This window comes from Erpetoichthys calabaricus, chromosome 12 (genome assembly GCF_900747795.2).
Source record: "Erpetoichthys calabaricus chromosome 12, fErpCal1.3, whole genome shotgun sequence".
Taxonomy (NCBI): Eukaryota; Metazoa; Chordata; class Cladistia; order Polypteriformes; family Polypteridae; genus Erpetoichthys; species Erpetoichthys calabaricus.
In genome coordinates, this window is record NC_041405.2 from 147,338,853 (window position 1) to 147,354,255 (window position 15,403).

A 15,403-nucleotide genomic window follows, 5' to 3' on the forward strand; every position below is an offset into this window, starting at 1 on the left:
GTGATGGTGGACGCGGTTGTGCGTCGTAACTGAAAAGTCAATGTGGCTCAGAGGTGCATGTGGACTGTAGCAGAGACGAACGCGAATGATGCTGTGTTTTGTGAGTTGTCGCGTCTGAGTTGGTGGGGGTGGCTCTGTGAGTTGTCGTCCTATCCCATCTGTCTTCTGTGCGTCTTGCTTGCCATGGACTTAGTGAATTTTATATATATATATATAAATATATATATATATATATATACTGAGTATACTTTATACATAAAATATATGTTGTCGTACCTTGCATTACTGAATAACCTTTATGGCACAATAACAATTCAATACATTTATGGTCAGTACAGTATTTGGATTTAATAATCTTCATGTGGGAAAAGGCTGACTCGCATAAATAAGTAGAGCTGAATAATGCAGTCAAGGAGGCAGCACATTTCCTCATGTTTGGGTACTTTTCCTATGTTAGTAAGTTCCAAAACTGTCCATGAGCCCCAGACTTCACCTCAATGTCATCCTGTAGTGTCAAAATCTCATCCTCCACTGTAGAGGAGTTTTAGGTGAAGCAGTGTTACAATTTTTGATGCGGGTGAATCCCCTTCAACATCTTCCCTAAATGGATAGCACTTAAATGTAGCGATTGGCTCAAGTAAAGCTGAGTCTTGAAACTGTCTATGAAAGTCTGACAGGCAATTTTCAATCTACTCTGTGTAGTGTATGCTGTCAAGTTGCGCACACGCCTTCCATTGCGTCTCCAGCTCTGACGCGAGGTTTTGGATGTTTCCCAAATCAAGGCGCTGCAGCTTTGAGGACAGATGTTGCATTTTTCGTTTGAAAGTATTAACTGAGCTAATCATATTGACCATGGTTGTGTCTTTTCCTTGCAGCTGTAAATTAAGCTCATTGTTGGTCAGATCAGAAAAAAATCTAGAAAAAAGTCTAGCAGCCATTGATTGTTATTAAGTTGCTTGTATTCTGCATGTTTGATGACAAGGAGAAACTCCATTTTCTCTGGTCAGGGTTTCTCGAAATCTCAGCAGGAATTTCTCCCTAGCCATCTGCCTCAACGAAGGCCTCTTTTATCATCTCTCCATCTTGGAAGGACTTCTTATGCTTAATGATCGAGTGACTCACCCAGAATGATGCTTTGGTGTGTCTGCCTTTGCTTTTGAATTCAGCCGACTGAAAAATGACGGCTGTCCGATTAACTGCGATTTTAGTTCCCTCTCCTTTCTCTTTCTCGGATCGCTTTTCGGAAGGAAGTCAGTTTCGTAGTTTTTATGAACAGTTTGAAAGTGCCTTTCCACATTTTCCTTCTTTGGAATAGCAATAATAGATTGACAGATCAGATAAACGCACTTCGATTGTGACATTGTGAGAAAAAAAATCCTCTTCCAATTCCACATCCAGCCCAAACCCTCCCCAAACATTTTTTTTTAAATCCCTTCTTAGTCGATATAAATTGGAAGGCTAACTAGATCACAGCCGGAGTTTTGCAGTAGCTCGTGTGTTTGATTGTGCGTGCGGGATGACCAGTGTGTTAGAAGAAAAGAGATCTCAGACTGGCCGCCCTGTATGTCAATGCCATAGGGAGGATATATGATAGACTAACGTTTAAAAACATTTTTTTTGAATGCAAAGTGATCTACCTGCGCTACCTTTCCGATCTACTGGTTGATCGCGATTGACATATAGGGCACCCCTGACCTAGAGCCTCTTATCACAGTGATGTACAGCTTGCCCCAACAAAATAAGTCATAGAGGTTTGTTCTTGTGAAATGGCAATCTATGAGTGTTAATGCGGATGCAAGAAAAGAAGGAGCTCAGGTGTTTTGGGCCAAACAAACAGAAGGGAGGCCCACCAGTCCTATGGCTGATGAAACAGCATACAGAGATGAGGTGGAATGGCTGTCCGCATGGTGTGAAGACAACAATCTATCTCTCAATGCTGACAAGACAAGAGATAATCGTGGACTTCAGAAAATCACATCCTGCCCATGTCCCACTCAGCATTAACGGTTTAGATGTGGAGACTGTTAGGAGTACCAAGTTCCTCGGTGTGTACATAACTGAGGAACTTATGTGGACGCACAACACCTCATAACTAATCAAGAAAGCCCAGCAGAGACTATACTTCCTGAGGTGGCTGAAAAGAGCAAGTCTTCCCCCTTCCATCCTCACCATGTTCTACAAAGGCACCATTGAGAGTGTTCTGACCAGCTGCATCACTGACTGGTATGGCAACTGCAACATATCCGACCGCAAGCACCTGCAAAGGATAGTGAAGACAGCAGAGAACATTATTGGGGTGCCTCTCCCTTCACTACAGGACATATTTTACAAACACATTGTCCGCAAGGCCTGCAGCATTGTGCAGGACCCCTTATACCCTTCACATGGACTTTTTGCCATCCAAGAGAAGATACTGCAGCATCAGAGCCAGATCTGCCAGGCTGCAGGATAGTTTTTACCCCCAAGCTGCCAGACTCCTCAACACCATACTGCCCCCTGGGATCTTCCACACGGCCTCAACCACCTCTAAAAACAGAACTTTTATACATGCGAGCCACTGTCCTGCAAAGACAAGTGTGCATTGTGATAGCCAGCCTGACCACAGACAGACAGACACCGGATGTCGAATGCCACACACGTTTATTGAACTATTTACAAGTCTATAGAAAGTCCTGCACCGCACACAGTGCTCCAGCACCAATCACCCATCTCTCTGGCCTCACAATGGTCCTTTTCGGGCTGCCTTCTCTCCACTCTCCGAAGCCTTGCCTTCCTCCACCCGACACCAGCTCCCTGACTGTTGGAAGGCGGCCCCTTTTATATGTCCCCGGATATGCTCCAGGTGCCCCTTGATGAACTTCCGCCGGCACTTCCTACTGTGGTGGAAGTGTCGCATGAGCACCTAGAAGCACTTCCGGGTGACCCTGGAAGTTCTTCTGGGGATCCAGGATCCAATAAACACCCCCTGGCAGTGGCCACGGGCCCCTATAGGGTTGAGCTTCCCAGTGTGACAAAGCCCAATACACGATCAAAAGGTCAAAGTTCGGAGTTCAAGTACAAAACGTTCAAAAGCAAAGGCACTGGTGGAAAGGTTTGGATTCACAAACAAACAGCTGACACATCATGGCAACGGATACATGTACTTCAAAAACAAGATGGTGAGGAGGGAATTACAAAGTATGACTATAAAATAAAATAAATGTTATACCTGGCAGGAACTGGCAAATGTGACATATAATTCAAGGATTAGTAGCCCTTAAACTGACACATATTTGGGAGGTTAATGCACCCTTGGACGGCAAATACTTTTTTGATGCACTTTTTAAGGAAATGTCACAATTCACCAAGAAAAAGTACTAGGGTGTTGTATTGTGTTAGCCATTATGAATGTAGTGAGAAGTCAAGCAAAATGACCCCTTTTATTGGCTAACTAAAAAGATTATAATATGCAAGCTTTCAAGGCAATTCAGGCCCCTTCTTCAGGCAAGATATAATACAGAAACTGGAGTTCCCTGTGTTTATATAGACATTAGGACAGATACAATATTGGAAAACCTTTAAGTGATACATCTTAAATGTAAAAAATTAATAGACCTCTTCAGGCTAAGATTCATTAAGCAAGAGAGGAGAACAATGTATAGTCGAGATCTTTGGATAAGATAACTGCCCAACAAAGTCTTTTCAAGTTTCTGATGAGTTTTTCAATACAATGTGAATCTGTAGTCAGTATTGGTATTGTATGAGGAAGTCGGGAGTGGCAGAGAAGTATGTAAGAGTGGTACAGGATATGTACGAGGGAAGTGTGACAGTGGTGAGGTCTGTGGTAGGAGTGACGGAGGTGGGATTACATCAGGGATCGGCTCTGAGCCCTTTCTTATTTGCTATGGTGATGGACAGGTTGACAGACGAGATTAGACAGGAGTCCCCGTGGACTGTGATGTTTGCTGATGACATTGTGATCTGTAGCGATAGTAGGGAGCAGGTTGAGGAGACCCTGGAGAGATGGAGATCTGCTATAGAGAGGAGAGGAATAAAGGTCAGTAGGACCACCATGACAGAATACATGTGTGCGAATAAGAGGGAGGTCAGTGGAATGGTGAGGATGAGGGAGTAGACTTGGCAAATGTGGATGAGTTTAAATACTTGGGATCAACAGTACAGAGTAATGGGGATTGTGGAAGAGAGGTGAAAAAGAGAGTGCAGGCAGGGTGGAATGGGTGGAGAAGAGTGTCAGGAGTGATTTGTGACAGATGGGTATCAGCAAGAGTGAAAGGGAAGGTCTACAGGATGGTAGTGAGACCAGCTATGTTATATGGGTTGGAGATGGTGGCACTGGCCAGAAAGCAGGAAACAGAGCTGGAGGTGGCAGAGTTAAAGATGCTAAGATTTGCATTGGGTGTGAAGAGAATGAACAGGATTAGAAATGAGGACATTAGAGGGTCAGCTCAGGTTGGGAAACAAAGTCAGAGAGGCGAGATTGCGTTGGTTTGGACATGTGCAGAGGAGAGATGCTGAGTATATTGGGAGAAGGATGCTAAGGATAGAGCTGCCAGGTAAGGGGAAGAGAGGAAGGTTGAAGAGAAGGTTTATGGATGTGGTGAGAGAGGACATGCAGGTGATGTGGGCAACAGAGGAAAATGTAGAGGACAGGAAGATATGGAAGAAGATGATCTGCTGTGGCAACCCCTAACGGGAGCAGTCGAAAGAAGAAGAAGAAGAAGAAGAAGAAGTGGATCTGTAGTCAGGTTGTCTGTGTCAGTCCGAGAGATGCAAACAATCCTCATATCTGGCCATAAAACTCTTGTCTCTATTTAAATTTTAGTATGAGTTTAACTTGCTTGCTGTGTTCTGAAGTTGCCCATGATCACCGTGACTCTAAACTCCCTCTCACAGTGTCCATGGCTGTTGAAGTGGGCTCCTACAGGAACATCTGTGTTGCCATGCTTGATGTGGAACCTGTGGAAGTTCATTCTTTGGCGGAGTGTTTGTCCAGATTCTCCTACATACAGTGCAGTGTCAGGAGTGTCTATATAAACACAGGGAACTCCAGTTTCTATATTACATCTTGCCTGAAGAAGGGGCCTGAGGTGCCTCAAAAGCATGCATATAGTAATCTTTTTAGTTATTTTTTTCATGCAAAGATCATCACAATTACTGCAGCACTAATCATTTTATACACTGCCAATGAACTGTAAAAACTGTAAAAGAACAACTGCAACAATCTCCTATTATATGTAGAAGGTGCAACTGACACCATTGATGAAATTCAGTAAATCACCGAGCCAAGTACGCTTGAACTGGCTGCATGCAAAGGCCAACGCTGATGATGCCGGCAGGCCAGTCTAGTGCAGCGGCTGAATGCCGGGGACAGTGATGCTGATTCGCTAGGGGACGCCAGTGGTCATAAGCTGGCTGCTGAACGAATGTATGGCACGGACTGATCAGCTCCAGCGTGCTGGCAAAATGCATTGGGAACCGGTTATAGCTGGTTGTGGCAGTTTAAGGGTTAATAGCTGAAGCCCAACATATTAACCATAACTGTAGTAGAAAATGAAATTCTACATTCTATAATACTTTTTACATGAGCCATACCTAGAAATACAATTAATTTTAAGAGTTAATTTTGAGAGTTTCATTCATAATCTCAGATACTGTATAACGTGACGTCATCTTATAAAGTGTCACACTTATGTTTTGTTTTTTTCATATTTTGAGAGTTTTATCCTTAATCTCGGATGTTGTTATAACAAGACACCATTTTACAAAGTGTCACACTGATGTTTTCTGTTTTTTAATTTTGAGAGCTTCATCCATAATCTTTGATGCTCTATAACATGACGCCATTTTATAAAGTGTCACACTTATGTTTTGTTTGTTTTAAAGTTTGGGAATTTCATCCATAATCCTGGATGCTCTATGACATGTGTCACCATCTTATAAAGTGTCACACTTATGCTTTGTTTTTAATTTTAAGAGTTTCATCCATAATCTTAGATGCTGTCAAGCAAATAAATGTAAAACGTAAATGTAAGAGCAAAGTTACAAGGAGCTGGTGGTGGATTTTAGGAGGCCCAGGCCCCTCATAGACCCCGTGATCATCAGAGGTGACTGTGTGCAGAGGGTGCAGACGTATAAATACCTGGGAGTGCAGCTGGATGATAAACTGGACTGGACTGCCAATACTGATGCTCTGTGCAAGAGAGGACAGAGCCGACTATACTTCCTTAGAAGGCTGGCGTCCTTCAACATCTGCTGCAGATGTTCTATCAGACGGTTGTGGCGAGCGCCCTCTTCTACGCGGTGGTGTGCTGGGGAGGCAGCATAAAGAAGAAGGACGCCTCACGCCTGGACAAACTGGTGAGGAAGGCAGGCTCTATTGTAGGCATGGAGCTGGACAATTTGACATCCGTGGCAGAGCGACGGGCGCTGAGCAGACTCCTGTGAATCATGGAGAATCCACTGCATCCACTGAACAGAATCATCTCCAGACAGAGGAGCAGCTTCAGCGACAGACTGCTGTCACTGTTCTGCTCCACTGACAGACTGAGGAGATCGTTCCTCCCCCACACTATGCGTCTCTTCAATTCCACCGGGGGGGGTAAATGTTAACATTATACAAAGTTATTGTCTGTTATACCTGCATTGTTATTACTCTTTAATTTAATATTGTTTTTTATCAGTATGCTGCTGCTAGAGTATGTGAATTTCCCCTTGGGATTAATAAAGTATCTATCTATCTATCTATCTATCTATCTATCTATCTATCTATCTATCTATCTATCTATCTATCTATCTATCTATCTATCTATCTATCTATCTATCTATCTATCTATCTATCTATCTATCTATCTATCTATCTATCTATCTTTCTATCTATCTATCTATCTATCTATCTATCTATCTATCTATCTATCTATCTATCTATCTATCTATCTATCTATCTATCTATCTACAAATTAACTAATGGCACTGCAACATTGTGGTGGTTGACGGTAGCTTTCAATGTTCTCAGGTACTGTAGAGTGGCTAAATAAAGCCCCAGTGGCCTTATTTTGGCCTATCTTACACCACCCCCTATAAAAAATATACCGTATATACTCGTGTATAAGTCGGGTCTTGAAACATGAAAAATCAATTATCAAATCAGACCCCGACTTATACGCCCGTTCAAAAATATGACAATTTTTTTTTTACATCTTCTTACTTCCTCCAGTCTCATATCAGTTTCCCAGACATATTGAATTTTGTTGCAGCAGCGCAGTTACCAATTTCTTTTACTACTACAACAACATTTAAATTAAAACCAGCTTCATATTTTCTTCTGATCGATCACTCCATCACAGATAAGGGATGCTATTACGATAAAGGTGTATGAGGGTGTGAGATACAAAAAACACAAAACAATGCAATCGTCACTTCGGAATAGTTCGGGTATTACCGTGTGGTCACGTAGTCACAATACATAGAAATAAAAGGCAATGTGTTCTGTGGTTTCTCTCTCAGGTGGCCATTAGCATATCTTAATCTCTTGGACTAGTAGCGTGAGTTTTCCGCATTCGACTTATATGACCAACATTATAAAATACCGGAAATTATACGGTAAAATCAAGCCCCGATTTATCCGTGGGAAAGTTAAATGCAAGTATATACGGTAATTAACAAGACATTCAAGAAAATACAAGAAAATACATGAGACAAAAGAACTAAAAGAACAGACTTAAGAATTACAAAACAAGAAAACAAAACCACAGTGCACTATGAGAAACAAACAAATCCCAAAGGTGAGACCTGCAACAAACCCTGACAAGATGTGCTTCACTCATCTCTGATTTTGCCATCACCAACACTTGCCCTTCCTGCAGGTGGCACTCTTGGGCTCGATCTTCACGCCTTTTTCTAAAGATATCTTTACACTCCCTATCATATGAGTATTGTCCTGTGTTTCATCCTTCCAGTTTGTAGGATGTTCATTAAGAATGGGGGATGTCATCCACGTTCATCTGAATGCTAACCCACTCGAACTTCTGCCAACCATCTGTTGCAATGATATACCAAACAGTGCCACCCATGTGAATGTGGTATTCTAACCAGGTAAGACCACCACACATATATGATTGAGTTATTCTGACTGGGGTAGAGTGTCCTCCACATGATCAGGTTATCCTAACTTAAGCAGACTGCTACCCCTATGAGGATGGAGGAACATCCACTTGACTGTGCTGTTCAGACCATTCAGATTGGTGCAATGTGCCAGTCACATGATCAGGGCACTGAGAGTGAGATAGAGGGCTGCTACCCACATGATCGTGTTATTCTCAGTGACTTAGGGTGCCACACACACGATTGTTGTTTTTTCCTGAGCTTTGCCAGACTGGATGTAATAAGTAATCTGTGGAAGTAACAAGCTCCACTCTTAATTTAAATGAAAGAAGACTTTTTATTAAAAGTAATGGGAGATTTGCACACTATGAATGCATGATTCCCATTTTGTGTATGTTGCCAGACCTTTCTAACAACGCAGACCAAGTTGATCCATGACATGTCTACCATGTAGACTCCTCAGGCAAAAGCAGCAATCTTACACTTTGATCGATTGAATTACAAAACAAGTGCCGTTTCAGATAAAGGTGGGTTTGTGCACCAGCATACAGGTGTGTCTTTGAGGAAGACAGTTAAAGAAGCCGATCAATAAAACGTAATAACGTCAAGGCTTGTCCAAGCAGCTCAATCAAAGACTTACAAAATGTAAGTTGATCCACAGACTGAGGTCAGGCTGTCTCCCTCACAGGCCTCACATGGACCCAAGAAGATGTCTCCTCCAAGTCCTGAGGCTAAATAAGGCTGGTGAGATGTGGGAACAATGACCGGGCGCTATGCAAATCAACTGGGAGGCTGGCAATCAGGGCTCCTTGGTGTGAAGACCAGTGGCGCGCCTGCTGCCCCAACCAGACACAAACAGACAACACTAGCAGCTCTGTCTAACAAAAGCCTTTATTTCACAGAAAGGTACTCAGATACCCAGAGTAGTCCCCAAGGACTGATACCAAGAATCCCAATGCGTCCCTTTTCCCCAGGGCCTTGCAGTTTCTTTTCTTCTCCAAATACGAGCTTCACCTGCCTCATCCTCCGACTCTGGCTCCTTTTTAAGCCACACTCAGGAGCACTCCAGGTGGTTCATTAGGGAGGTCTGGAATTGCTCCACGGTGTGGCTGAATCTCAAAGTAGGGCTCTGTAGCTCCTGCAGTTCCCACAGCTCCCCCTTGTGGCATCCATGGATCCCAACTGGGCTGTGCTGGCAAATAGTAATTCCCACACAGCCTTGCAGGAATCCGAGGCACCTTTGCAACCCGGGGGGGCTGCCAAATAACAGTTTGGGTAAAAAGGGCTTCCCATGGGAAGTCCTCTCTGACTGTCCTTCCACCTCAGAGGCATCCAAGCTAGTGTCACACACATGCGAGTAGGAGGACATTGTATGGACCAAACGAAGGTAATTCCATGCCTGTCCGGGGGTGAAGGGGTGCGCTAAACCTTCTCCTGTTATCTCTGCAGACCAGCCATGGGAAAACCTGTCTGACTCAGTGTAGACAACATCACTTCTGGTCCTGGCGCCCAGAAAAACGTCACTTCCGGTTCTGACGCACAGACTGATGTCAGAAGAATGTCACTTCCAGTTCCCCTACATCACTTCTGGTTCCTACACATCACTTCTGGTTTGATCCTTTAAAGCTGCCGTCTTTGCAAACTTTCAGCAGTTCAATTCTGGACTCCAACAGAGAAACATCTCTTGTTATAAAATCAACCCATTGCAGCCAGGGATAATATATGGGTGGCTGCCCCAAACCTTTTCAAGTGTGTTGAGTCTGATCATTTTCACACTTGGTAATGGTGCCGGCCGCCATCCGTCACATTGGAGAGAAGTGGGGTGGACGTTCTCTAAGATACACACAAGCAGTTCAGTCCTCCTTTGTCTTTACCAAGAAAATCATTTGATATCAAGTGAGTTTCATCTATTGATCAATCGTCTAAACTATCTGGAGTCTATCACAGCCATACTGGCCATTAGGAAGTAGCCATACCCACCTATGAAATGGGAACACCTCCACTGAACCAGTCCAAAGTCACCAAAGACCCCAACTTTCATGTCTTTGAGGTGTGAACACCTCAAGAAAACTCATACAGGCTCAGCACTGCAAAGCATCCCTGGAATTGTGAAGCAGCAACACTACTCATCATGACACTAAGCTGTCCCGCATTTTCCTTGGCAATCATGTAGGAATATAAACTCAATGGCCACTTTATTAGGTACACCTTACTAGTACCGTGTTGGACCCCCTTTTGCCTTCAGAACTGCCGTAATTCTTCATAGCATCAATTCAGCAAGGTGCTGGAAACATTCCTCAGGGATTTTGGTCCATATTGACATGACGGCATCACGCAGTTGCTGCACATTTGTCTGCTGCACATCCATGATGTGAATCTCCCATTCCACCACATCCCAAAGGTGCTCTATTGGGTTGAAGTCTGGTGACTGTGGAGGCCATTTGAGTCTTGAGTGTTCAAGAAACCAGTGTGAGATGATCTGAGCTTTGTGACATGGTGTGTTATCCTGCTGGAAGGAGCCATCAGAAGATCATAAAGGGATGGACATGGTCAGCAATTTTCAGGTAGGTTGTGGCATTTAAACGGTGCTCAGTTGGTACTAAGGGGCCCAAAGTGTGCCAAGAAAATATCCCCCACACCATTACAACACCAGCCTGAACCGTTGATCCAAGGCAGAAAGGATCCTTGCTTTCATGTTGTTGACCCCAAATTCTGACCCTACCATCTGAATGTCACAGCAGAAATTCGAGACTCATCAGACCAGGAAACGTTTCTCCAATCTTCTGTTCTCCAATTTTGGTGAAACTGTGTGAATTGTAGCTTCAGTTGCCTGTTCTTAGCTGACAGGAGTGTCACCCGGTGTGGTCTCCAGCTGCTGTAGCCCACCTGCTTCAAGGTTCGACACGTTGTGTGCTCAGAGATGTTCTTCTGCATACCTTGGTTTTAATGAGTGCTTATTTGAGTGACTGCTGTCTTTCTATCAGTTTGAACCAGTCTGGCCATTCTCCTCAACAAGACCCAGAGGACTGCCGCTTACTGGATATTTTCCATTCTCTGTAAATCCCAGCAGATCAGCAGTTTCTGAAATTCTCAGACCTGGGGTAACCAGACGTCCAGCAAAAGGAGGCGGCATTGTGTCCTCCGTCCATCATGCATTGCCTAAGAAGGTACAAATGTCTGGCTTTCATCAATCACTGACTTGATAACAGCGTGTTATTGGCTGAAATCATCTATTCCTGGGCAGCATTGAAAGAGCATTTCCTTGATCAACACACAGTAGGCAAAAGAAAGAAATAGACTATTAACTTTGTCCGAGGAATCCTTCTTACAAAGTACAATTTTAAAAACGTTTCTCATCTGGAGATCCACGCCTGTGTTGCCGAGAACGATGAACTGCTGTGAAAAGTCGCCTCATCTGAAAAACATGAAACTACATAATTATACTATAATATTTAATTTTGATGACTCGTTTTGTCACCTGTCACATTAGTTGTTTTCATTGTAACACACAGTTCAACGGGACATGTTCTCCTTTATGCTCCTTTATCATAGCTTTGTCCATCTTTTATGACCTTCTTTTATGGGTTTGCAGTTATCTGGTAACCCTATTCAGAGCAGCCCGTCTGGCACCGACACCCATGCCATGTTCAAAGTCACTTCAGTCCCCTTTCTTCCCCATTCTGATGCTCGGTTTGAAGTTCAGCAGGTGGTCTTGATGAGACCTGCAGGCCAAAATACACTGAGCTGCTGCCATTTGATTGGTTGATTAAAGATTTGCGTTAACAAGCAGTTGTTCAGGTGTACCTAATAAAGTGGCCGGCGAGTGTGTATATTACATAGTGACTTTCAAAGTGAAATTAACAGAAAGCTGGCCCTATGAAAAAAGAGCTTAAGAATCACTTCCATACTTCTAATACAATTAATGACCTGTGTCACACAAGTGCGCATGGAAGGCAGCTAAAGGGTTCAAATAGTGACAATTCCGTGTCTGACCAGAGGGTGGCGAGGTGCACTGACTTTTTCTCTCATTCCTCTGCAGACCATTCACGGGAAATTCCTCAGGGTTCTGGTGGCCGTGATGACGTCACTTCCTGCCCAGGTGATGTCACTTCCAGTTCCATCACCCGTGATGTCACTTCCGGTTCCGCCTTCCAGGATGATGTCACTTCCTGCCCAGACAACGTCACTTCTGGTTCCATCGCCTGTGATGACATCATTTCCAGTTCCTCTGCAGACAATTCACGGGAAATTCCACAGGGTTCTGGTGACCGTGATGACGTCACTTCCTGCCCAGGTGATGTCACTTCCAGTTCCATCACCCTTGATGCCACTTCCGGTTCCGCCTTCCAGGATGATGTCACTTCCTGCCCAGACGACGTCACTTCTGGTTCCATCACCTGTGATGACGTCATTTCCAGTTCCTCTGCAGACAATTCACGGGAAATTCCACAGGGTTCTGGTGGCCGTGATGACGTCACTTCCTATCCAAGTGATGTCACTTCCAGTTCAATCACCCGTGATGTCACTTCCGGTTCTGCCTTCCAGGATGATGTCACTTCCTGCCCAGACGACATCACTTCTGGTTCCATCGTCTGTGATGATGTAATTTCCGGTTCCTCTGCAGACCATTCACGGGAAATTCCATAGGGTTCTGGTGGCCATGATGACGTCACTTCTTGCCCAGATGATGTCACTTCTGGTTCCATCGCCTGTTATGATGTCACTTCTGGTTCCGCCTTCCAGGATGATGTCAATTCCTGCCTTTAAAGCTGCCATCTTTGCCACATGTCATCAGTTCTGTTTTGGACTTTGAACCAGACACAACTCCACAAAATCCCAACCATTTGCAGGCAGGACATTATATATGGGTGGCTGCCCCAAACCTTTTTCTGTCTCCTGTCCATTCTTGTGACACCTGTTTGTGGGCCACGAGTGAAGTCAAGCAGGTCAGAATGATGGATGACCCACAGGATGTGAACGCTGGTAAGACACTGGTGACGAGGACAGTGTGACAGGCCTGGCTGGCATCACAAGTGACTCTGAGGCAAGATGGAGCAGCAGCCTGACTCGACCCCCTGTGGTGAAATCATCCCTGGTGCTGTTAGGACGGCGAATAGAAGACACAGAAAGAAAAAGAAATAAGGGGAGCTGATCCAATTTTTTTTTAAAGGAACCTGCTTAAAGGATGAGGAATTAAAAAGGAAACAAAAGGGCAACGGGCTAGCAGACTTGCATAGGGCGTCCACAATGTGGCTGTTTGTTAGGTTCAAAGCAGAAAGTCACTTTTGTAGTCAAAACCAGACGGCCACAAAAACTAAGTAATCAGCCAGGGGAGTGTAAGGCCTGATGAATCCACCAAATGGGTCACCATAGCGAGTCTGTTCTGTACGGTCCTGGGCCAGCACCAAATCTCCTTCTGCTTCAATAATGCAAGCACATTTAAATCCCTCTTTACAAGATGACAGAGAGAAGCTAAAGTCCAGAGTCCTGCTGCTCAAAGGGGTCCACCTCATCATCCGGGAATTGCTGCTTTCGTCTCCTTTGCCGGCCATTCTCTTCAAGTTCTGTGGAAACAACAGAAGCACAATCGATAAATAAGTGGAATTTGGAGGGATTCCATTTTTCTTCTCTCAGACTGACATCCTCACACACAGACACTGACATCACGCTGAAAGAAATGTCTGTGCTGAGAGCAGGCCATGCAGCCCACAAACCTCACTAGACCTGTCCACTTAACTCCTCTAACATAACATCAAGTCGAGTTTTGAAGATCGTTAAAGTCCTACTGTCTTCCACGCTACTTGGTCACTTATTCCAAGGGTCTGTGATTCTTTCTGTGAAGAAAAACTAACTAACAATTCTACAAAATTTACTCTTAACAAGTTACGGTGTCCCCGTGTTCTTGATAAGCTCATTTTAATGTCACCGTCTTGATCCACTGGGCTACCTCCCTTCATAATTTTAAACACGTCACTCAAGTCTCCTCTTCATCTTCTTTTTATTATGTCCAGCTGGCAAAGGAATTCAGAGTGCAACTGGAAGACAAGGACATTGTCAAAAAACCATAGTGAGTGTCAAAACCAGGAGAGCAACTATCGGTGACCTAAGCCGAGAAGTCAGAAGGAGTGCAGAGAGTTCAAAAACCAGAGGGAACCAAATAAAGAAATGTCTTTCAAAAAAGGGTTTTGGAATCCAAGTAGTTGGATTGGGAAGCAAACCCTTGGATGACCTTTAATCCCATCATGTAGTGATTGGCAGGGCACAACCTCTGAGGACACACCCACTCTGGGGCAGTTCTGGCCACGGTACTCAAAAGCAGTGCCATCACAATGGTGGTGACATAGCAGCCCAAATAACAAATTAAAAGTATATTTCAAAAATAAATGAACCCTATGGATACCTCAGGTTATAAAACCCCCTAATGAAAGCAAACAATCCTCAACATAGGAGTCCACAACACTTCTGTAAAAACTGTAAAGGCTCAGCTCTTTTAATCTTTCCTCATAACTCATCTCCTGTAGCCCTGGACTCAGCCCTGTCGCTCTTCTCTGGAGCTTTTCTTGTGCTGTTATGTCCTTTTTGTAGCCTGGAGACCCAAACTGCACACAGGACTCCAGATGAGGCCTCACCAGTGTGTTATAAAGCTTGAGCAGAACCTCCTGTGACTTGTACTCCATACATCAAGGCGCTATATAACCTGACATTCTGTTAGACTTCTTAATGGCTTCTGAACAGTTTCTGGCAGTTGATAGTTGAGTCCACTATGACTCGTAAATCTTCTCATAAGGTGGACTCCCATTGTGTATCTAAACTAACATCAAATTGAGTTTTGAAAGTCCCTAAAGTCCTACTGTCTACCACACTACTTGGTCGCTTATTCCATGTGTCTGTGATCCTCTGTGTAAAGAGAAACTTCCTAATGTTTGTGTGAAATTTCCCCTTCACAAGTTTCCAACTGTGTCACCGTGTTCTTGATGAACTAATTTTAAAGTCACCGTCTCAATCCACTGGACTAATTCCCATCATGATTTAAAACACATCAGTCAGGTCTCCTCTTATAAACTGTAAAGGCTCAGCTCTTTTAATCTTTCCTCATAACTCATCCCCTGTAGCCCTCGACTCAGCCCTGTTGCTCTTCTCTGGAGCTTTTCTTGTGCTGCTATGTCCTTTTTGTAGCCTGGAGACCCAAACTGCACTCAGGACTCCAGATGAGGCCTCACCAGTGTGTTATAAAGCTTGAGCAGAACCTCCTGTGACTTGTACTCCACACATCAAGGCGCTATATAAACTGACATTCTGTTAG

The 15,403-nt window shown here is 44.1% G+C and overlaps 1 protein-coding gene across 3 annotated transcripts in view; it reads right to left on the bottom strand.

Moving 5' to 3' along the window:
• Positions 1-13,239: 13,239 nt before the first annotated feature.
• Positions 13,240-15,403, bottom strand: part of si:ch1073-396h14.1 (disintegrin and metalloproteinase domain-containing protein 10) — a 121,249-nt gene continuing 119,085 nt past the window's right edge. For all 3 annotated transcript variants that reach the window (XM_028816524.2, XM_051935272.1, XM_051935271.1), the window contains one exon: positions 13,240-13,664. In XM_028816524.2, the coding sequence (XP_028672357.1) occupies positions 13,573-13,664 (92 nt within the window). In that variant the 3' untranslated portion in view covers positions 13,240-13,572. The remainder of the gene's footprint in view (positions 13,665-15,403) is intronic.